General features: G+C 37.9%; 2 protein-coding genes across 3 annotated transcripts in view; both read left to right on the top strand.

Moving 5' to 3' along the window:
• The window catches only part of LOC103712003 (uncharacterized), a 46,320-nt gene extending 35,661 nt beyond the window's left edge, over positions 1-10,659 (top strand). Inside the window, exons 9-21 of one of the 2 annotated variants that reach the window (XM_039130945.3) lie at positions 2,638-2,702; positions 2,791-2,857; positions 2,935-2,995; positions 3,155-3,210; positions 3,316-3,396; positions 3,488-3,599; positions 4,317-4,405; positions 4,497-4,553; positions 6,127-6,250; positions 9,733-9,899; positions 9,986-10,058; positions 10,137-10,266; positions 10,373-10,659. In XM_039130945.3, the coding sequence (XP_038986873.3) occupies positions 2,638-2,702; positions 2,791-2,857; positions 2,935-2,995; positions 3,155-3,210; positions 3,316-3,396; positions 3,488-3,599; positions 4,317-4,405; positions 4,497-4,553; positions 6,127-6,250; positions 9,733-9,899; positions 9,986-10,058; positions 10,137-10,266; positions 10,373-10,514 (1,224 nt within the window). In that variant the 3' untranslated portion in view covers positions 10,515-10,659. Of the gene's footprint in view, positions 1-2,637; positions 2,703-2,790; positions 2,858-2,934; positions 2,996-3,154; positions 3,211-3,315; positions 3,397-3,487; positions 3,600-4,316; positions 4,406-4,496; positions 4,554-6,126; positions 6,251-9,732; positions 9,900-9,985; positions 10,059-10,136 lie in introns of both variants that reach the window. The other variant, XM_088709601.2, reaches the window with a different exon arrangement.
• A 65-nt stretch (positions 10,660-10,724) lies between these two features.
• Positions 10,725-22,130, top strand: NBR1 (ubiquitin-associated (UBA)/TS-N domain-containing protein / octicosapeptide/Phox/Bemp1 (PB1) domain-containing protein). The gene is made up of 9 exons (XM_088709723.2): positions 10,725-10,784; positions 11,006-11,032; positions 11,136-11,216; positions 19,038-20,302; positions 20,400-20,517; positions 20,597-20,845; positions 20,997-21,146; positions 21,241-21,762; positions 21,857-22,130. Exons 1-9 carry the CDS (start codon positions 10,725-10,727, stop codon positions 21,956-21,958), a joined length of 2,574 nt encoding a protein of 857 aa, XP_088565849.2. The 3' UTR covers positions 21,959-22,130.
• The last annotated feature ends 47 nt before the right edge of the window (positions 22,131-22,177 follow it).

Below are 22,177 nucleotides of genomic sequence, written 5' to 3'. Positions count from 1 at the left end.
TTTCCATCTAATATGGGATGCAATGAGTCTCTTAATAATACAACAGCAGAATTATTATTAGATGCATTATCAAAAGTAATAGACATAATTTTATCATTAATATTATATGAACATGCAGTTTGATAAATTATATTTGAAATTTGTTGCCCAGAATGTGGAAAATCAAAAGCACGAAAAGCAAGAATACGTTTATTTAATTGCCAATCATTATCAATATAATGAGCAGTAATGGCAATAAAAGAATTACTACCTACAGATGCTGACCAAATATCAGAAGTTAATGAAATTTTTACATTTAAAGTAGAAAGTGTTTCAATTAAATTTTGTTTCATTGCTAAAAAATTGGTCATAGCTACTCTTCTAAATGTACGCCTACTAGTTCTTTTGTAAGCAGGTTGTAGGTTTAATTGAACATATTCTTCAAAATTAAAAGATTCACATAAACTAAAAGGTAATTCATCCTTAACTATCCATTTTACAAGTGCTTTTCTTTGATTTTCATGATTATGTGCAAAATTACCTACAAGTAATCCCCCTTGTATATTAAGGCTACTTTGAGTTTGAGCATGAGAATCATGCATCCTATGACTCTCTTGATGTCTTTTTAAATGCCCTGTTCCCCCACTACTACTACAACTATAAAGTTTGGCACATTTTTTACATTTAGCTTTCCAGACTCCCTCAACCATAACTCTATCAAATTCATTCCATACAGTACTAGTCCTCTTACGAGAAGAGGTTTGACCTTCACTCGGTTCACCAGTTCTAGAGGAACTAGGAACAGGGGGTTGGGGATTAGTTTCTTCCCCCTCAGAAACAGGAATGCCAAACTGACTTTCCTCAAAAGATGACATATCTATGATTAATTCAAAAAATAAAAACTAACCGCAAGGAGGAATGGAGTAGAGGGTCGGAGGGCAGAGGCAGCGCCGAGATTCCGAGCTTCCTCTTGTGCTCTCAACAGAAGCGACCTTCTCTTCTCAACAGGAACCTCCTCTTGTGTAGCACTTGAACAAACTAAAAATTAAATTGCTAGAAGAGCACTTTAGAAGAGAGAAATAATAGCAGTAGAGAAGGAGAGAATGAGAGGTTTGGTGTGGTGAGAATGAGGGAGGAATGGGCTATTTATAGAAGCCCAAAAAATTTTTTTTCCCAAAATACCCCTCAATTCAGCCGTTATAGGACTGTTGGGAGGGGCAAAACCGTCTTTTTCCCGAAAATAGCCGTTGGAAACGGCTATTTTCTTCCCCCCTCTCCAGACGGGCCGTGCCAGGCACGGCCCGTCTGGAGCCGTTGCGGGCAGTGCCAGGCACGGCCCGTCTGGAGCCGTTGCGGGCAGTGCCAGGCACGGCCCGTCTGGAGACGTTGCGGGCCGTGCCAGGCACGGCCCGTCTGGAGACGTTGCGGGCCGTGCCTGGCACGGCCCGTTACCGCCCGTGCCTGGCACGGCCCGTTACCGCCCGTTACGGGCCGTGCCCGGCCCGGCCCACCAATAGAGGGGCCGGGGGCCGGGCCGGGCTTGCCTTCCGTGCCTCACGGGCCGTGCCAGGCACGGCCCGTTTAGAGTTTTGGCCCGGGGGCCTGGGCCGGGCCGGCCCGGCACGGCCCGTTGCCCAACTATAGTGGTAGAGTTGTTGGTCTCAAAGCATGTTAAGTGATCTGTTATATTGAATAATTAAGAGGCTTTAGAGCTTTACTATGAGATTGGTAATCATTGAAGCATGTCAGCATACTTTTCTGGGGTTTCTAAGTTCTGATATTTATTAGCTTTTTTGTGTCTATTTCTCACATCATTTGACTTTTGTGTAAAATATGACCCTTTCTAGTTTCTTCGTTAGTAGAATGTGCATTTTATCTTTTTATCTGTCTTTTTTGTTAGCATTCCCTTGTCATTATGTGAAGGAAAAGCTTTGCTCTTTCGCAATTCATCTTTCGACAATGATATGCCTTCTTTCTCAGCCGAAACTTTTCTAGTTTTAATTGAATTGTCTTTGGTTGCCATCCTATCAAATGTGAATATGATGATGTCACGCATATCTTCTACTTATATATCAGTTGTTGGTGTGGATTGGGAAACTCAACTGATTAGAATTAGGCTTCACTTATAGAAGAGGGACTCAAGGATAGGAACTTCACGTCAAACATGTTGAGCCTTTGACATTTTATTCTTGTAGTACTTTGGAGATTTCTTTTTATTGAGATTTTAAGTTTTAACCTTCATGCTAAAAAGAATATAATTGGCTCTAATCATTTTATTCCTCTCGCAGTTTCCAGTAATGTTACACCTTTCATGGTGAAATGGGTTCGATAACCAATGGAATTACTTTGATACGACAGTATGCCGAGATATTATCTGATTTCTTACTAAAATAAGAAGTAAATAATATGTTAATGATGACATGCAATCATGTTGGCATTGTTCTGTTACTGTGTATGCTTTTAATATGTATGAGCCTCCTAACACCAAACTTCTGATATCATTGACTTCTCTAAGAACTATGAACCTTCTTTTCCAAACTTTTGTGCTCATTTTTCTGCCTTCACTCACTGAGTACTAGCAAAGGTACCTTAGGATTGCTTGTTGTGTTAGTACTTAATATTACGTTGTTGGAGATGCTAACATAACTGGTCTCTCAGCTGAAGCTGATGACTCCTTGCATTCTTGTTTCTGGTTCGATGGCAGTTGGCTTTGGTTGTCTAACGTGAGTATGGTAAAGTTCTTTGTGTTTGTCAGCATTCTGATATCCTGCATTTGTGGACTTCTCTAACCAACGCAAGTATTGCCTACAGTTCAGAAGGAGAAAATACTTATCTTGCATTGAGCCCTTCTATAACAAGCATTGCTGTAATTGCATCAGTAAGTCAGCATAATAAGCCATTCACCATTTTTGTGCAAGTATAACATCTGATTTTGCTCTTTCTTTACCACTTCAGTGTGCTGTATATATCTTAATGAAGGGATCGAGTTCTTCAAGTCTAAATTCTCCATTATTAGGTATATATTAAATCCACCCTGTTCCTGCTTTATCATCTCTATAGGACCTCTTTTTGAATTCTTTACTCTTCCCTTCATGATCATTGCCTGATTATGAAGTTTCTCTTTGTAGCGTAGAAGTAGTCTGGTTATCTGTATGAATGATGAATGTTTATTCAGGAGTGTTTATATCTTCTGGAGCTTCAGTAGGATCCCTTATGCAGTGGATTATCCAGGTTTGGAACTGTTGTATTTTGCCACATGAATTTCTGTATGTACAGAAGCCTTGCAATCAAGGGTGGTGCTAACCACAATTCTCTGTTGTGTTCTGGCATTCTTAGGTCATGATCCATAAAAATTCAGAACGTGAAACTAAATTTATTTCTTGGATGGACTTTTTCAATGACAAGGATGTTCATAAGGTATCTAACCTAATCACCCAAGTAAAGCCTTGTTAGGAAGGTATTATATGTGAATCATTTCTATCACTGTTTCTCCTTTTTCTTTACACAGTTATTCGCCTTAATGCTTCCTGCAACACTTAGTTCAGGATTGGTCCAGATAACATCTCTTACAGATCTTTATTTTTCATCATTTATCCCTGGTGCTGCTGCAGGTCTTTCCTGTAAGTTACTTTTGTTGTCTTCCGTAGTATCCAGAGCATTATTTGAAAATTCAAAATAGAAACTGTTCTGTTCTTCAATCAATTTTCCTACATGAAAATTGATTTTTAATTTCTATATATATGATTTATAAACTCTTCAATGCTCTTCTGAAAGTTTCATTTGTCCAGTCATTGATCAAGCAGGTGAGATGTTTGGATTGAACTTTATTTTGTTGGTGGAAGATGTTCCCACATGAAACATCAGCCTTGAGACCCCAAATGTAGAAGATGCTCAAGTCCTGTTGTTATTTTAAATCCTTGATCTGGGCGCTGATTGCTTAACTTTGTGGATGGGCATAGCAAAAGTAGATTTATGAAATCTTGTTGCTAAGGTGTTGCGATGCCAATCTTGATTGTAATACATATTAACAATTCAACAGAAAAGTATTGGAATAACGTAAACAGGGATAGCAGCCTGAGATATTGTAGCCACTCCTATATAACACACACAGCAACACATTATGCAAATGGTGGATATACATAAATTCTCTTTTTGAGCAAAATCTCTAAAACAATTATGAAGTAGTTTCCTTCTGCATTAACTTCACAGATTTGATGCACTTGTTGACTTATCTTGTTGTTTACTTAATGCATGATATTCTCTGTTTTTATTAATATAAGGTAAGTTGCAATATTTTGTTTTAACTCAAATCATATTTGATCTTGTTTTATTGCTAGATGCACATCTGCTGACAATGGCTCCACTAGGCATATTATCTAGTACACTAATTTTACCTCTTCTGCCTACTTTTTCAAGGCATACAAAGGTGAAGAAAATCAAAGGCCTTCTCCATGGATATATTGAAATTCTATATGTAGCATTCTGTTCTTTTTTTATTAAACAAAAAATCGGTGCAGCCTTCCTCGTTGGCAAGTCTAAAGGAGAATCTGCAAAAAGCAATTGTACTTTGCATGGTGAGTTAGTAACCTTCCCTTGCATGGTAAATTTGCTGTGATTTAAAGCTACTACTAGTTTCAGAGTTCTTCCATGTAAAGTAATAATAGAACTGGTTATCCATGTGGTAGCACTTTTAACATTAGTGTTCCTCTACATATAATTTTCTTATTTGGAGAAAGCTGTACATATGGCATGTGCAAATTTCTGTTCCTGCCTTAAAGTCAAATTTAGATAGTGACCAGCTATTAATGCCATAGCATCATATTTCATCACCATATTTTTAACCAACCAATAAATGCCATAGTGTCATATTTCATCTCCATTTTTTTAATCTTAGCTATCTAATGAAATCATTATTATTTCATGATTTACCTTGGGAATTGTATGGACAATGTGGCAGATTGTAATTGCCAAGGCTACATGAGATAAGAATGGAGTAATCTGTATCTAATCATACAGCTAATAGTGACCAAGCTTGTATTACTTAAAATGTAATTCTAAACACTTCCCTGCACTTCATGCAAACAAGATATGGCAAGTTTAAAAAGATTTATTATGCTCGTTATTGTGGATGTCAAAGATGGATCCATTCATTTTCCCCAAGGTGCAGTAATTAATCCCTTCAAATTGATTAAAGCATAATTGTTTGGATGGAGGACTGTCAGAAGGCTCCATTCCATTCTGATTTAATTTCTATGCAGTATAATTTCCGTTGCAGTTTATTATCAGCTTAATCTATGCTTTATGCAAATTGTGCAATTCAAAGTACAGCACTAGCTCTAACAAAATGAGATTGGTGTGAAGTGAATATTGTATTTTAGAAGCAAACTATATTTTAGTATTTCTCTCATAAAAGTTTCAGATAGCCACAAAGAACCTTTTTTTAAATCAAAATCTGGAATTTGTGTTCAACTTAAATCATAATTCAATAAACATTGGGGATAGATCTTTCATAAGGTGATCTGTTTATCTGTCTTTGAAATCTATAATTCTTCCATTTCCATGCCTTTTCATGGACAAGTTGTCGGCATCAAGTTTATTAATTGGGGTCAAAATTATGTTGCCTAATGTAATCATCCTGGTCCTGCAAAGTTGTCAATGTTGCAACTAGCAAGGCTATAAGCCTATAAGTGAAAGAATTAATCTTTTTTGAGTATTACAAAACAATAACATCATCAATATGATCATCACCAAATCTTTTTCCCCATCAAAAAGGGAAGGATCGAGAAAGCCCTGTGACTGCTTGTCAACTTGATGTCAACTTTCGAAAATGGATGGCAAACGTCTGGCTAAGGCCAAGCAGGCAAGTGCTGAGGTGTCGTGAAACCTAGAGAGGTAATTGTTGGCCAGGAAGATCTGTGTTATCAAAGAATATCCACATTTCATAATTTTATTTTATTATAAATCACATACAGTGTATGATCTGAATGTTATTAGTCCATGCATTGCTTCTGAGCTAATGCTTTCTTTCCTGCATTTTTTCTTGATTTGTAAGCCCTTCTAGTCTGCTACTTGTTAGTAATTGAATTTATTTTATAAAGAGAAAGCTACAAATAATGATTATTGTATAATTTGGGCTTTTCATGACAGGTGATCATTTTGCCAATCACATGCACAAGTTGTGTGCTGGCAGGGCCGGTTATAAGTTTGTTATTTCAGAGATTCAAGTTCGACTCCTCTGCTAGTTCTTTTGTTTCATCCTTACTGTTGTGCTGTATGTACCACCTGAATTAGTGCACTAAGCAGTATCTACTTTTTAGCAATAATTTTTTCATCTGAATTTCATGTTTTTTCTGCAGATGTTTTTATTTGAGTTCTTTTATCCTTGCGATCTAGTAGAAACTTTTAGCTAGTGGCTAGTTATATTGTTCCTTTTCATTTAGTTACTAACAGACCAAGATCTTATTCTTTTCCACGGTTTGCTCATAATATGTAATAACATGATCCACGAATTCACTCCTATTGCTTTCAACCAGCCATACATCCATTGAAGTACTTTACTGATCGATACCAGCCATTTTAGACTGTATGTTTATTTACTGGTACTAGTACAACCCCTGGTGTTATATCTAACTTTCATTGCGAAGAACTAATAGGCCTGGTGTCTTAACCATGCTGCACCAGTCCTTACACCCTCTGGTGTTATATCTAACTTTTATTGTGGCATAACCAAAAGGCATCATGTCATATTAACGATATTGCACCTGTCTGTACCATACCAGAAGGGTACTGGTACTAAGACTTTATATCTTGAACCATAGCATATCTAATAAGTATTCTTACAAAGTGGCTTCATATTATTGTTCTCTCCTTGGATTTTATATATGGTCAACCTTCACTGTATAGAGTCTTATTTTAATCTTTCCATGACCATCACCATCTATCCAAGGTTTGCCATACCCCCCCCTCTCCCCGAACCACCTGATTCGGGGCGTACTAAATTGAACTAACAGAAAATCGGGATGGTTCGCCCTGTCGGCTCGGTTCCACTCCTCTTGCCTGGCTCAATTCGATTTGACCACTCCCCTAGCTCATTAAAAAGCCTCCCCCACTCCCTTCGGCTCGCGATGTTTCGAGCTCCCCCCCTCGGGCACCTGTAACCCTTCGGAGCTCGTCCTCTCCCCCAACATCATCGGCAAGCATCGTCCTCACTCCATCTCTCTCTTGGCCCTAACCCTATTGCCTAGGGTTCCGTCCCCCTGATGATGATGAGGGCTTTCAAGCCCTCTCTCTTGTCTCTTGCTCTCTCCCTTCCACTCCCTCTCGCTCTCTCCCTTCCGCTCCCTCTCCCTCCCTCTTTGACTCTCTCTCTCTTCCTCTCCCTCCTCCCTCTTTGGCTGTCCCTAATTGGTACGCCCCAGAACAACATGGTATAGACCCCTATTGTACTAAACCAGTTGCTAGCTGGTACCGGTTCATTGAACCTTGATCTATCCTTTTTCCAACTATTTGGGGTTGGCTTTATGGATCCTCATTCGGCAACTATATAGTTATGGCTATACCTCATAATCATAACCATGTAGTCTTATTTAAATCATTTTACCTCGTAAATTAGATACTTCTTTAAGCCGCCATTGTTCTCTAAAATTCTTTGACCCAAATTCAAGCTAAGATATGTCAGTTGATTATCTAAATCTTTATTGTCTTACTGTTGCTATTCAGCTTCTTAAGTTTATGTCTTCTAATTTAAATCATATTGGTGCCATCTCACATACATTTCAGCATCCTCATCTCTAGATATTCCTACTGTAGTAAGATATGGTAGAGAGATTTCCTCTTTGTATAAAGTATTAGTGGTACAGCATTACTTTCCTCTTTGTATATGTAGGAATCTGGCGTGCCACCAGCTTATTAATTTGGCATATCATTCTACAAGAGTAAGAGTTTAGGTTGATTGCTGGACTTCAATTCATTTTAGTTAGTCAATTTGTTTCTCAGAATGTCTATGTTTGGATCTGGTTGCTGCTTTGATTTCTGAGAATCGTCAATTTGAGGTTCAGTATATTGCTTTGACATGCTTACACTACACAGACGCACATACCCACTAATAAAACAACATTATAAATAACAAAGCTGTTCCATCAAAATTCTGTTCATTTTGTTGCACAAGGACTAAAATGTTGAAAAAGGAATTAAAATACACTCACTTCACTCATAAATACTCACTTCTCTCATCATTTGGGAGTCTTTGTTTTAATTTCTAGTTTCTCTTTATCTTGTGGGTTTCTGGGGTCTCAGAGTAAGTGACAGGGAAATCTGTTTCACATAGAGTCAAAGGGATGGGAGGCAGAAGCCCACTCCCAACAAATAAGAAAAACCATACATGAGAGATCCATACAAGAGAGATCATTTCTCCTATAGGACACGAGGTAAGAGGGAGTTCAAGTTTAATCAAAAAGAATGAATGAATTGAACAATGGTAGCCAGCTCAACCTGTATCCAGACCTTACCTGCAGCAGTTTGGCTCATGGCCTACCCAGGCTGATGGGTAGGCATTTACTTGTATGTGTACTCTTAGACTGTAGCCCACACAACACCAAGTAGGTTGCAGAGAACTAATACATAAGGTTATGATTGAATAAGAAAATCTGAGTTTTGAAACTTTACGCGGTTCAGGAGCCTGGTAAAAGTACTATAGCGGTCTCCAAAGAAACCACTCAACCGATCATTAAAATTTATGGAAAAATACCAAAATTCAAAGAAAAAGTTGAACCATGTCTTCTCATCTTGTACATCTTTGAGTCCAACATATTCTTTCTTCCTACATTATCTCTTAATGCTAATCTTGATCATGACATTAACACTGAGCCATATAAGCTTGGTTGAAGGAACGTTGCTAATTATTAGGCATGTTTATTATGGTATCCTTAAGATTTTGAGAAAGACTGGAGGGTGGTTAGCTTATCACATCGAACAGGACAGAATAAAGATACAGGCTGACGTGTGGATACCTATATTTCACTGTGGGAAGTGGAGACATTTCTACGTCCAGATATTATTGAGCATCTTATATGGTGACCAGGAAAGGATGGTCTTGTATTATTTAAAAAGATAACGTCCTCTCCTCTGTGACTATGTTTTCAGAGTAGGGGCTGCTGGAGTCATTGACACAATCATCGTATTTGACCGCAGATCCAGATACCAATCGAAAGAGCATTTCTTCTAAATTTATATATTCAGTAAACCAGCATGATTCTTGCAAGTCCAGCTACCTAGCAAACTTGCATTATTTCAGGATTTGTGAGCCTAATCAGCTTTTAATCTGAAATGATGTTATAACTATTTTATGCAAGCATGGGCTTTCATGTTGTTTCATTTGTAGGCCCCATGCAGCCAAAATTCTATTTTCCTTTTCTGAGATGTATCTAATACCCTCTGCCTCTAAATACTCATCTAGATGATTGTAGACATGTGACTTTTTGGGCTCTTTGTAATCATCTTTTTCTTTGGTTACATTATTGGGCATTAGCTGAGCATTCCTATCCACATATATCCACACAACAACAACAGCAGCAACAAAGAACATGGAAATCTTGCCAAAAATTTAGTTTAATTGTTCTAAGCTAACCTTTTTGTCAATCCAGTTATGGTTAGGTTACTTAAAAAAATTCTGGAGTTACATTTAGACAGATAGTTGTGGTATTCTTCTTTAACTAATCTTATAATCATCATCTATTTTTATGGTGTTATCAACAGATTCAATTGGTTCACCCTTCTGGATCGTTCGAGAATTGTGCGCTGTAGTATTCTACTCGCTTGGGGATGGTAACTGCCCATTGCTCATTAATCTGATTGCTATATTTATGAATGGCATCCTCGATTGGCTTTCTCTTTCTGTTTTTGGTCTTGGAGCTCAAGGACTGGTATGTACTCAATTATTATGTGGCATCCAAATTGGATTCTACATTAGGATTTAGATTATCTGACAATCCTTTGTTGCATGGTTAAGGCACTTTCGACATCATGTGTTTCTGCTTTATCTGTCTTGGCACTCTTGCTTCTCCTCTCAAACAAGCTTGGAGGTATCACTTGTTATCTTGTCCAACTTCAAATTTAGATCAACTTTTTTACTTGTATAATCTTCTTAATTTTGGGTGCAGGAACAATTAACATAAGAGACATGAGGGGTCCTTTTCTTTTGCTGCTTATATGTTGTGCCATTTCAGGATTCACTGCAATGTTCTCTTATAGAATGCTGCAATTCTTTCTATCAACTATCTCAATCTTAAGGTTGCTTCCTTCTTAAGCAAGCTATGAAATATGTATAACAAAAACTCTCCCAAAACTCTTGCCAATATTTGTGCAGGCTGTCTTTATTGATATGATTCCATTTCAGGCTGTTCGGGCTTACTGAACTCTTGTCCATTTTGCTGGCCGGCATTCTGGGGATGTCTGCATTTTACTTGCCCCTTGGCTTTGCTAAGTTCGCTGGAGTATTCTTGGTTGATTCTCTCTGGAAGACATTGTTAAACAGATAGGATCCATTTATTTACTCATAGCTATATAATTAGCCAAAGCATAGATCTTGAGGACTTCCAACCATGCATACCAGACATTGAATCCTCCATAAGATGATTCCCTCTCTCTCTCTCTCTCTCTGTGTGTGTGTGTGTGTGTGTGTGTGTGTGTGTAAAAGATAGGAGAACCTGTCAACCATTTCATTAAGAGAACGAAAAAATGTACATCGGATGGGCCAGAAAAGGCTTTTATATGAAAGTAGCGGTGGAACAAGGGAAGAAATTAAGCGAGTGCTTAGCTAATATATTCCTAAGCTGCTTCTCATCTAAAAGTTGGAAGCAAGTATTTGTATTAGACAGAACTACGTTATAGCCTCGAGCCTATTGACATTTGAAGTTTCCTGGCAAAAGGGAATCTCTCGCTTATGTCATTGATTTCTTTCATTCAAGTAGGACAATCATATTGGAAAGTCTGATTTCCAAAATTCCTGCATTGTACTCACATAAAACAGGTCTGGCAGGTGTTAAGCACCCAAGAGGTAACATTGATTTGATTAAAGAATTTTTTGTTATCATCTTTTGATAAAAAAACTGAAATTTGGGTGGTGCGCTCAACTCTTTATTTTCATTGTGGCTATACAGAGATGGACGGCATGGTTGTGCTCATGTAATGCATGTGAGAAGATTTATGGATGGCTGTGCTATGCAAAACTCATTTTTCAGGTAATTAGATAAGAAACACTTCTAATTTTGGCTACTACACTTATCTTATTCTCTGTAAGACCAAGAATCCATCTAAGATAATACCCTTGCTATAAGATGTATCTTTGGAACCAAGTTTAGATTATCGGGACATGCTTGGGCCAACGGAGGATGTATGCATGCTCTTTTTTCTTCTTTGTAGCTTAATCTAGTCGGACTCAGGAGATTGTGACCAAACTGTGAACCATTTCCAAGAATCAGTCATAGCAGAACAGATTAATGCAATGCCTTGAAAATTTATTGTTTCAAATGAGAGAATTGGTTTGATGCAACAACCGGAAACTCTAGCGAATCGGCAATCCATTTGAAAATGTTTTACCCCATGTTTTACTTGCTTTATCCTCTTCGAATCACTACTGGATGGTTCTTCTGGCACTACAGTGAAGGCTGCTAACTGAACATTATAACTGAATGCAAGCCATTCTATGTACACCATAGGCGAATCTTTAAATCATCAGATGCTCATCAGTTTTGTCATTCTCCTGTACTGGTTCATGTCCTTTGTTCTTCTCCCATCAAAACCATCATTTGTTCAGCATCTGCATCCTATGCAATGTGAGGCGGACGAGGAAGTGTATCGATTGTCGCTGCATAATGCATTAGTATTTTCAATTTTCTCAAGAGTCATGGCATTTTTTTTCCATGATCTGATCGAAAAGCGTCGAACCGAGCTATCAATAAGTCAGCTCCTTCTACTGCACCTCAAGCACCTCCGGTTCAGGTATGGTAGGGTTCATGTGCTCTAGCTCTGGGTGCCCTTTTCGATTTCTACAAAGGGCCTGCATGGTTGCCCATAAATCAGCAGCAGGAAATGATTTGGTTCGGCACTTGTTATTTCTAGTGTTTGGTTGGCCTGAAGTGAAAGGCCAAGCAATTGATCTTTGTAATATCTCAATAGTGAAAAGTTGAACGAAAATAATTGGGTTGGATGCTGGAAAGAAAGGAGTGTGTCATGATCAGACCAGTGCATAACCAAATTTGAATAACAAAATAACTTATAGGAAATCAAGGAAAGTGAGAAAGAATTTAGACTAGATTTCAAGTAAATTATCACAATGTATCATAAAAAAAATAGAGAGATGCCAGACCTGAAGGAAATTTGTGGACAAGCCATAGCCGAAGTGACTGCAGAATGGCATGAAGGAAAGCCGGACCGAATATAGGAATTAAGACCAATAGCTATCATGGCTACTGCTTAGACCCAAGCAGCCGTGATGGCGTTGTTTGATACCTCGACAGGCACAACTTATAAGATCTCCATGCAAATGAAGAGGGTTGGCCAGAGGCAACAAAGAGGAGTAGAGGGGAGGGGATGGGGTCGCTAGCAATATTGAACAAAGGGGGATGATGGTTTGTGAGAAGAAAAAAAAGGAGATTGCGAGGAGGGGAAAGCTAAATTCTTTTCATTATTTCTCGAATGGTGCCTTTGGTAAGATTCGTAGGTTCGGATGATATGCAATTTAGATTGGATTCAGATCGAAATTTTCATATCTACTCAAGTTTGGATGCATATTATAAATTTCGTCGAACGTGGCTTCAGATCCGGATTAAATACATCCGAATAGATCTATAAACGAATCCATGACCTTTTCCTTGGGTGAGAACTGCTCACCAAGACAACATTCACTGCAATAACATGGTTTGTCAAACTTATTTAAAGCTTATTCACATCATTAAGTAAAGTCATTCATATTTAAGGGCTCTTGTTTAGCTGGTTAAATGGCTAACCGTTACTTGATCGGTAGATAAAAAGCAGCCAAACAGAACCTTACCATTCGCTTATCCCACCAGAACAGATTTTTTCATATATAAAATAATCTGAAAATATAAATAGAAATTCCATCATATCAAAACCCTATAATTATCAAACAGAAACTATGGTGTTCTAATGATTATTTAGAGCTCATAGTCATTGTCTCATATTGGTTAATAAACAAAATGCTACACAGAGTTTATTAGTTTAAGTCGGTCCTTTTCGTAACAAGTTGTATCAGAGCTAAGTTTATTGTGTGTCATAAATTTTAGCAGTTATATAGGCTTGTCATTAGAGGATGATCTAATAGGATCGAGTACAACCGGAGCTATATAAATTTGAATGTGAGAGATTAATAAATTTTATATTGATTAATAAAAAAAAAGCTACGTGTATTTATTAGCTTGGGACTGCATGGAGCTTCCCATTCAACAAGTCATCAAACGGGCGTTGTCTTGTTTTCTTGGCGACGAAGGAAATCCTCCATAAAGGCGAGAGGGAACGCCGGGGGGGCCTACGGGGACTAAAAACTCGGTCGCCTTACGTTGCAGCGGCTCACGGACACGCACTTCACCCTGTTTAGATTCCTCCTCCTCGATCTCTCCGTATGCTTCGCCTCTCTCTCTCCTCCTCCTCCTCCTCCGCCTCCTCCTTGTAGGCTCTAGGGTTAGGGTTAGAGCTCCTTCATCGCGGTCCGATCCCGCGGCTTACGGATACGCTGGCTCACTCGATCCTTCCGTTTTCTCTCCTTGATTCGCCACCGATGGAGCGTCCTCTGAACGAGTGGGATTTGGTGATCAAGGTCTGATATCTTTTTGTTATTCGTTTTCTATTTCTGTTTCTTGTTTCACTGATTGATGAGACTGGTTTTGATTTTTATTTTCGTGAATTTGCAGATCCTGTGTTGTTATTTTAGTTGGTTGATTTTGGGGTCTCTGTTCTTCTGATACGATCTCTTATTTTATTATAAATATGATTTGTAGTTCATTTTGATGAATAATTCGCGGAAAATTGCACTGAAATCTTAGAAATGAGATAGCTTCGATGATCAAGTTTTAATTTTTATATCTTTTTTAACTTTCTGTGGTCTTGGACTTTCTATTTTATTAGATTGAACTGTTGGCGCTGGTGCTGTAATTTAACTTTCTATTTTATTGGTTGTTGTTGATATGTTATTTTTCGGAAGAGAAAAAGTCTAAGGGAAAAGTTGTTCTTGATACGAGCTTTATTTTTAGCTGATTATAAGTAACTGGGTCCTTTTACCATTTAGCCTTGTATTTTGTTCATTTTGAGATTGGCTATTAACTATCCCCTATCCGTGTTTAATTGTTTATTGAAGCATGGATGCTTGTTTGTGTGGGAAGGCCATGGTCTTTGATTCTTTCAGTGTGAAAATACCATCTATTGTCTTGAAAACCATTTATGTTTGATTTTATTTGTCCAGTGATGGTTATCTTGCTATTGTCTATTGTAAAGTTTGTGCATCTTAATTATAGAGTGGATGCATCTTCATGAGCTAGTACAGAAATCTGACCCTGTGAGCTGTTTTGGTCCCTCAATGTTCATGTTTCAGTTCCCATGACTTCTTATGGTGTTTAGGTACTACCTTTAAGTGTTTCTTTGTCACTACTGTAGAACATGGTGGCTAATGGAGCTGCTATATAAGCTTCCCTGGCCTCCTAGAGATAACTTTAGCTAATCATAGCGAGGTCAGTCGCATACTACTGGTTTTAGAGGTGTGGAATGCTCATCCATAGTCAAAGCTGCCTATGCATCGGTTGGATGATAAAACCTCTCTCTTGAAATGGGCCCCATATTAAATACAGGGAAAGCTGGCATTTCGAGGCCATTTTTGTTTGACTCAAACTCTACCCAGATGGTTTTGGCCTACATGCACTTGTACCTTTAGCACCACTTTTTCCTTCTATCCGATGCTGTTGCTCATGTCCCCTATGATAATGGACAATAATGCATCCATGTGTTAGTTCCTCGCTCCCTCAGATTTGATTAAACTTGACGAGCACTTCTCTTTTCCTTTTTTCTTTTTTTATATTTAACTATATTCTTGGAATCAGTAAGTTCTTTATTCGTATACACGAAATCTAAGATATAAAAGTGGTTATCTGAATTTCTAGTTTAATTGCATCGATGAAACTAATGAGATCCCTGATTCTTTATGTACTCTTTCCTCTATAATCTGAGAAAAGTATAATGTTTTTGTATGTTCCATGCAAATGCTTAAATACTCTATTTCTGGTTAAGTTTGCCGCCTTTGATAAATATATTGGTAGAATATCAAATGAAGTAGGTGAAGACAACCACTTGTTTTGCAAATGTTTTGGTGGAAATATGTTGATCTTGTGATTATACATTGATAATTTGTGTATTTTCCCGGAATCATTGTCTAATATATTTTTGGTTTGGTTGATGGGAGATGCAAATTTCTAGTTTAATAGCATGCATAAACTAATGAGGTATAAAAATAAGATATAAAAGTGGCCTCAGTTATCTTAGTTTCTAGTAGTTGCATGGATGAAACTAATGAGGTCCCTGATGCTTTATGTTCTCTTTCCTCTATGATCTGAGAAAAGTATAATGGTCTTGTATGTTCTGTGAAAATGCTTAAATATTCTATTTCTGATTAAGCTTCCCACTTTTGATAAATATATTGCTAGAATATCAAATGAAATGGGCGACAACAACAATTTGTTTTGCAAATGTTTTGGTGGAACATAAGTTGATCTTGTGATTATATGCTGCTAATTTGTTTAATTTTCTGGTTATCATTGGCAAATATATTTTTTGGTGTGGTTGATGGGAGATGCAAATTTAAGGACTGGATTGATGCTCACTTGTACTTCTTTGTGTTTAATTCTACTTTTATGTTATACAACCTGCTGGTTGCACTTGGAATGCAAGGAAAATACCACATCAAACAAGCTTGTGATAGTTCTAGAGGGAGTTTGTTGCTCTGGTAATTTTTTTATTGTCATCATTGATCTTGTCTAGAAATCAGAGACAACCATATCGGATGAATTGGAAAAAATTGTAGCTTGGCTCTTTAGGTTTTATTAACACCAATTCTCAAAGCTCTTCTATCATCAATTGTAGTACCAGTAATGAGATGTGCACCTGCTTCCTCTCATTTTACCAGATGAGGGTAGGTTGATCCTAAAGATGACACAAGCTAAAAATCATATGTTCTCTTCTTATGTTCACCAAGTCTATATGATTCATTCTAGTTGAAGCTGCTTAGGTTTGTTGCTTCTTCCTTTTCATCCCCCTGTTTGATGCCTAATTAAGGCAGCTGAACTTTCAAGTTAGTTCTTTGAGTTGATGACCTCTTGTGCCCCTCTCCCTTACACTATGTCACCTATGAAATGGTTGCATGATTGATATATGTTAATAAACCACAAAGTTTCAATGTTCTCATTCACATAAGAACTACCTGCATATATGGTTTGAAGGGAAGCATTAAAGGCGGTGTTACGAACTTATTTGCATATCTTTTAGTGACATGTTGGAGAGTTGCGTAGTTGGAATTTGTAGCTCTAATTGGATTCATGATTGTGAGGGATAAATTTTATCTAATCTACATATGAATGTGTTTTATTATTTGATTTCTTTTGCCATTTTGCATCAGTTTTTACATGTTTTCCCTTTTTTCTCTTTCTTTTGCAAACTATCCGTTTGGTTATGTAAATTTCTTTTTTCTTTACGTTCTATGAAAACAATTCAAACTTTCTTATTTATTTGGGGGAATTCCTTTTCAAGTCCTTTGCATGTGCACATTACCATCTGATTGCCACAATTTCTTTGTTTAGTGTAAACTTGACTTGATAACCTCCTCTTATATGCTTATATCTAAATTTTAGGATTTGGCGATCATAGTCTTATCTTCTTTTTTTCTAATTTAATTTTGAAGGTCAGAATGGTTCTATCTTAATCTGTGAGCTACCTCTGTAAACTTTTTACGAGCAAGGTCATGTTAATTCTACTTTATGATCAAATATATTTTATCTAGGACTACTTCTGGTGTGGTGAAAGGGGTTTGAAGAAAGTCATGTAGGTATTGTTTTACTTGGTAAAGTAGAAGTGTTCTCTGTAAGAGGATCTCAAGTTAACTGCCTTTCCTCTTCTTATTTCATCTTGTGGTCTTACCCTGTTAGCAGACAGCATTGAAAAACCTGGCACAATGTTTAACTCTTAAGTAGGAAGGGGGACTAGGGAAGTTAACCTATATTACTACCTCCCTGGCACAATGTTTAACTCTTAAGTAGGAAGGGGGACTAGGGAAGTTAGCCTATCTTACTACCTCCAACACTCCCTTCCCCCGTGCGAAAAAAAAGGTAACCTATATTCAGATAACTGTATATTGTCTTTGGCAGATGATTAGTCTGTTGATGTTAAATCTCTGGGCACAGTTTTAGAAGCAGTTTGAACCACAAAATTGAAAGTCATCAATTGCCGATACCATAAAGAAAACATTTATTTGTCGAATTGTGACTAAACGTATAACAAATTGTATGAAATTGTGAAACATATGAAGTGGTCAATGAATCAAATGTTGTATTTTTATCATTCAGTGCCATTAGCTTCATAAGTTGACAACGAAGTGGACTTGGGTCTGCATCAACTAAATTAATGATGAGTTTCGACATAACAGAAGCAAATTATGCAGGAGTTCTTTTCTTCCATAGAGTTGAATGTTTTGCCTGTTTTAAGGTACAGGATTTTTAGTTGTATTAACTGGATTACATTTAAGTTTTCCAGTTACAATTTATATCTGAAATTTGAGTACAACCTATCTTTTGTTGTCTGCAGTTTTTATCTCTGGAGCTCTTATTGTGTTAGTCTTTTAATAGTTTGAGGGGACCAGACCATTTGAGGTGCTAAACAAAACAAAAAATAATCTGTTTTGACCAAGTTGGCGAGACTGAATGTTATAATGGTATTAGAACATATTAACTTTTGATGGTTTGTTATTTTGTTTGGTTAGATTGTTAGGATGTTGATGTTATATTTGAGTCTATGGTCTAGATTATTTGATAGGCAAGTAAATTGTACACCTTATAGACATGGTTGGGATTTAATTTAAAACAAGAGTGCAAAAAATTTCATCAAGCTTCTTCTTTACTGTTTACATGGAAATATTCTTCGTTAAAGAATCTCTTCTTCTTTTTTAAAAAATTGCAAAAGATGGTATCACCATAAGAATCTGATGCAACAATCTAGCGAAACACCTTTGTCTCATAGAAGACAGGTTGTAGGGAGATTCAATATAGTGTCTTATCCTAAGAATCCTTATTTTGATTTCATGATATTCCTGCAATATTGTGGATTTTCATGGCAGTGACTCTTCCAATTGCTGTTCCTTATTTTGGACCCCTATTCAGTTCTGATGCTTTTCATGCAGTCATAGTGTTGTCCATCGTCTATTCTACAACAGCTCATTCTACAGTTCTTTTAAAATGTCCAAGGATGACATCAGTTTAATAGTAGCACATCAGCTAATTCAAATCAAATCTGCAGAAATTGGAGAATCAGCTGATGAAGCATATGAATCAGCGACCACAACTTTCCAAATCTGCATGTTTTGGAAAGTCTGTTGATGTTTGCCCCTTGATTTGTGCATTTTCACTTTTTGCCTCTCATTTGATTCCTTTCCCTCAATAGTTTGTTAATTTGGTAAGTATTGAGTATGCCTGTAGCTAGCCAACCCTGAAGCTTATGTTGCAACTAGTATTGCATAAATTCATGTGTGGGTCCTTGGAGTTCAAGGTTGTGGATTTGGAACATAAGACATCAACAGTTGTGTGATAATGCTTTTCTGGATATTCTGTTATGGAAGTATCATATGTTATATCCATTTAATTAATCTAGTTGATAAACCTCTAGGTTTTCTGTCATTGCATATTTGGGCATTTATTTCCTTAAGCCTTTCTCAATCTAGTTGTTTCTCTGCCATTCTTTGTCCTAAGATCCACTATTTTGATTTTTATTAAATTATTTGTTTTTCTGCTTTCCAGGTAAAATATGGTGATGCTCTTAAGCGATTTGGTGCTTGTGTCCAAGGGCGTAGCATGGATTATGACATGAGCAAACTCAGAAGAAAGATTATTAGTTCTTTCAATCTCAGTCCAGATGCTGAACTAATACTTACCTACACTGATGAAGATGGTGACATCATAACATTGGGTGATGATGACGACTTGCATGATGCTGCTGTTGGTCAGCGTTTGAACCCTCTCAGGATCAATGTTCAGTTGAAGTCTAGTACTGGTAGACATTCTGATTCAGAATTTCACACAGAAAACCATACTCCCAAAACATCACCAGAAATCAAAAATCAGCCACCCCAGATTAGTTTTGCTGTTGATGAAGCATTGAAATCTCTACCTGAGCCATTTTGCAGTGCACTTTCAAAACTCTCTCAGGATTTCTTCTTAAAAACTATGACATCTGCACCAGCATTTGCTGTGTTCATGGACCATTTCTCCAAATTGGGATTGTCCATTGCTAATCAGCCTTCTAGCAGTCCTATTGGTGAGTCGTCAGGCACCTCAAATGGTGCATCAGCTCAAAAAATGGATGTTAATATTAGTGATGGGCCAAAAGTTACAAATGATTCTGCTTCAGCATTGACTGCAATACCAAGTACTGATACTGCTAATCCAGTTTCAGAAGTCATGCAAAAGCATTGTGAAAGTGATAACTCTGGTGGAATGGTCAAAGTTCCTGTTGATCTCAATATGGATATTCCCAAAACGGCACACGCATCAGGTTATCCCTCAATTGATGATTTGCTGACCCCTGTCTGGACTAGGACTCAGGCCCCCATCTGGGTAACTGACAATAATATGCATGAGAAAGAAACTAGTGATGCTCATCACAAAGGAAAATCTGTCATATCTTCAGCCCCTTCCTCTCTGCCTCCTTTTGAACCCACTGGAGATCAGAGTTCACAGAGTTACAAGATGCTGGATCCATTTCTTGCACCAACTTCTTGGATTACAGACATCACGTATGGTGATAACAATAAACAGTTCCCTATTGGCCGAGGCCCTTCAGCATCAAATCATGAAATCAGTTCTCCAATTGATGTTCCTATCAACAAGCATATTGGTGTACCTATACCTGATGTTCCCCTGCCAAGTGGGTTTTTCCCTATTGGCCATCCATACAGGAGAGGCGATGGAAACCATGAGAGCATGCTTCGAACTTTCCACAGGGGTGTCCGATGCGATGGCTGTGGAATGCATCCCATCATGGGCCCACGGTTCAAATCCAATGTGTAAGATGCTCCGCATTATCAATTGTTTGTGATAAGAATTGTGCTTCTCAGTCTTGCTATGCATGACTTGTTTTAACATGTTTCTTTGACAACACAGGAAAGTGGACTATGATTTATGCGGTATTTGTTTCTCAGAGATGGGTAATGAAGCTGACTATACCAGAATAGACAGAGCTTCTTCCTCCCACAGACTGTACAAGGACCTCTACAATACTGTATGGTGCTAACCTCCTGTGTAGCTTATTAGATTCTCTGCATTTAAAAGATCCTAACTGTCTTTCTCAATAATTCCAGCATTCTAGATATCGATTTCCTATATCACGTGCTGTTCATGGTTGTGGGATGAGGCCATCAAGGACAAAACTGGAAAGTCGCTTTATTCAAGATGTAACCGTCCTGGATGGGACTCTGATGACTTCTTCTACACCCTTTACCAAGATTTGGCGGATGCGTAATAATGGTAACACCCGATGGCCCTATGGTACGCAAATTGTGTGGGTTGGTGGAGATCCATTTGCAAATCGTCGCTCAGTTCCATTGGAGGTTATTTAATAAAGTTGCTTTTATGCTTCCATTTAGTTTTTATTATTTGCTAGTGGAGTTGTTTAAAACCTAAAACCTCCAGGCAGTTGGTCTTCAGATGAACTTACTGCTAGTTAACTGGACCTGAAATTAAATCATCATCTTTGTGCAGATTCCAACGAATGGCTTCCCTGTGGACACAGAGATTGACGTTGCAGTTGATTTCACAGCACCATCAAGGCCTGGTCGGTATGTTTCATATTGGAGATTGGCATCACCTTCCGGACAGAAGTTTGGGCAAAGAGTTTGGGTTCTAATCCAGGTATTTATTATACTACATAGTATTTCTTTGTAACTTAAAATTATTGATTATGGATATATAATTAATTGTCATCAAATTGCCCCTTGTTGTACAGGTGGTTACCTCTCGACCTAATTCCTGTAGTAACAACTTCCCCACTGATCTCAACTTGAACCTGCCTCCAGAAAGTACCATCCGGAATGAGTTTGGAATCATAGATGTGAATGCCATGCCCTTGGATGCTGTTTGTTCTGAACCCAATCTGCCCACCACTATGAGCGAGCTGGTTAAACCATTGGTTACTGAAGTACCAAGTAACAGTGTAGAGCCTGCTCCGACTGATGGGATTGCACAGCCTGTGCCCGATGTTGGTTCCTCAGTTTCATATCCTATAATTGATTTTCCAGCATCTTCCTCTCATGCATCTCCTGTTGCTGTGCTGCCACCTTCTGAAACGGTCTGTGATGACAACCCGATAGAGCAGACCCTACTGAAGGAGCTGGAAGAGATGGGCTTTGAGCAGATTGACTTGAACAAAGAGGTTCTAAGGCTGAATGAATACGACCTGGAGCAATCTGTTGATGATCTCTGTGGCTTTGCTGAATGGGATCCTCTTCTTTCTGAGCTGCAGGAAATGGTGAGACATGGCTATTGTATCTGTTGTTTTGTGTCATAATGTGCGGTAGGTTTCTGTTTTGTTTAGGGAAGCTGATGGGTTGATGCTGTTGCAGGGTTTTACCGACAACGAGAGGAACAAGAAGCTGCTGGTAAAAAATGGTGGAAGCATCAAGCGAGTTGTGTTAGATCTCATTGCTGGAGAGAAGGGTGAGTAGCATGCATGGATAAAAAATTTGTATATATTTAGGCATATACCGGAATGAGGGACATGGTTATGTTATCTACTGTCGTCTTACATGGGCTACTGAATTGGAGACCTGATGTGTGGGAATTAATATCTACTATCTAAAATGTCATCAGCTCATTATTCTATGTGCTGATCATCAACTTCCCTGATCTTTGCCACATTTTTATGACAAATGCATGATCTGATC

Source organism: Phoenix dactylifera, chromosome 13, assembly GCF_051530095.1.
Source record: "Phoenix dactylifera cultivar Ajwa chromosome 13, Ajwa_hap1_PhDact_Kaust_v1.1, whole genome shotgun sequence".
NCBI classification, from domain to species: Eukaryota; Viridiplantae; Streptophyta; class Magnoliopsida; order Arecales; family Arecaceae; genus Phoenix; species Phoenix dactylifera.
This window is presented reverse-complemented; position numbering and strand designations above follow the sequence as displayed.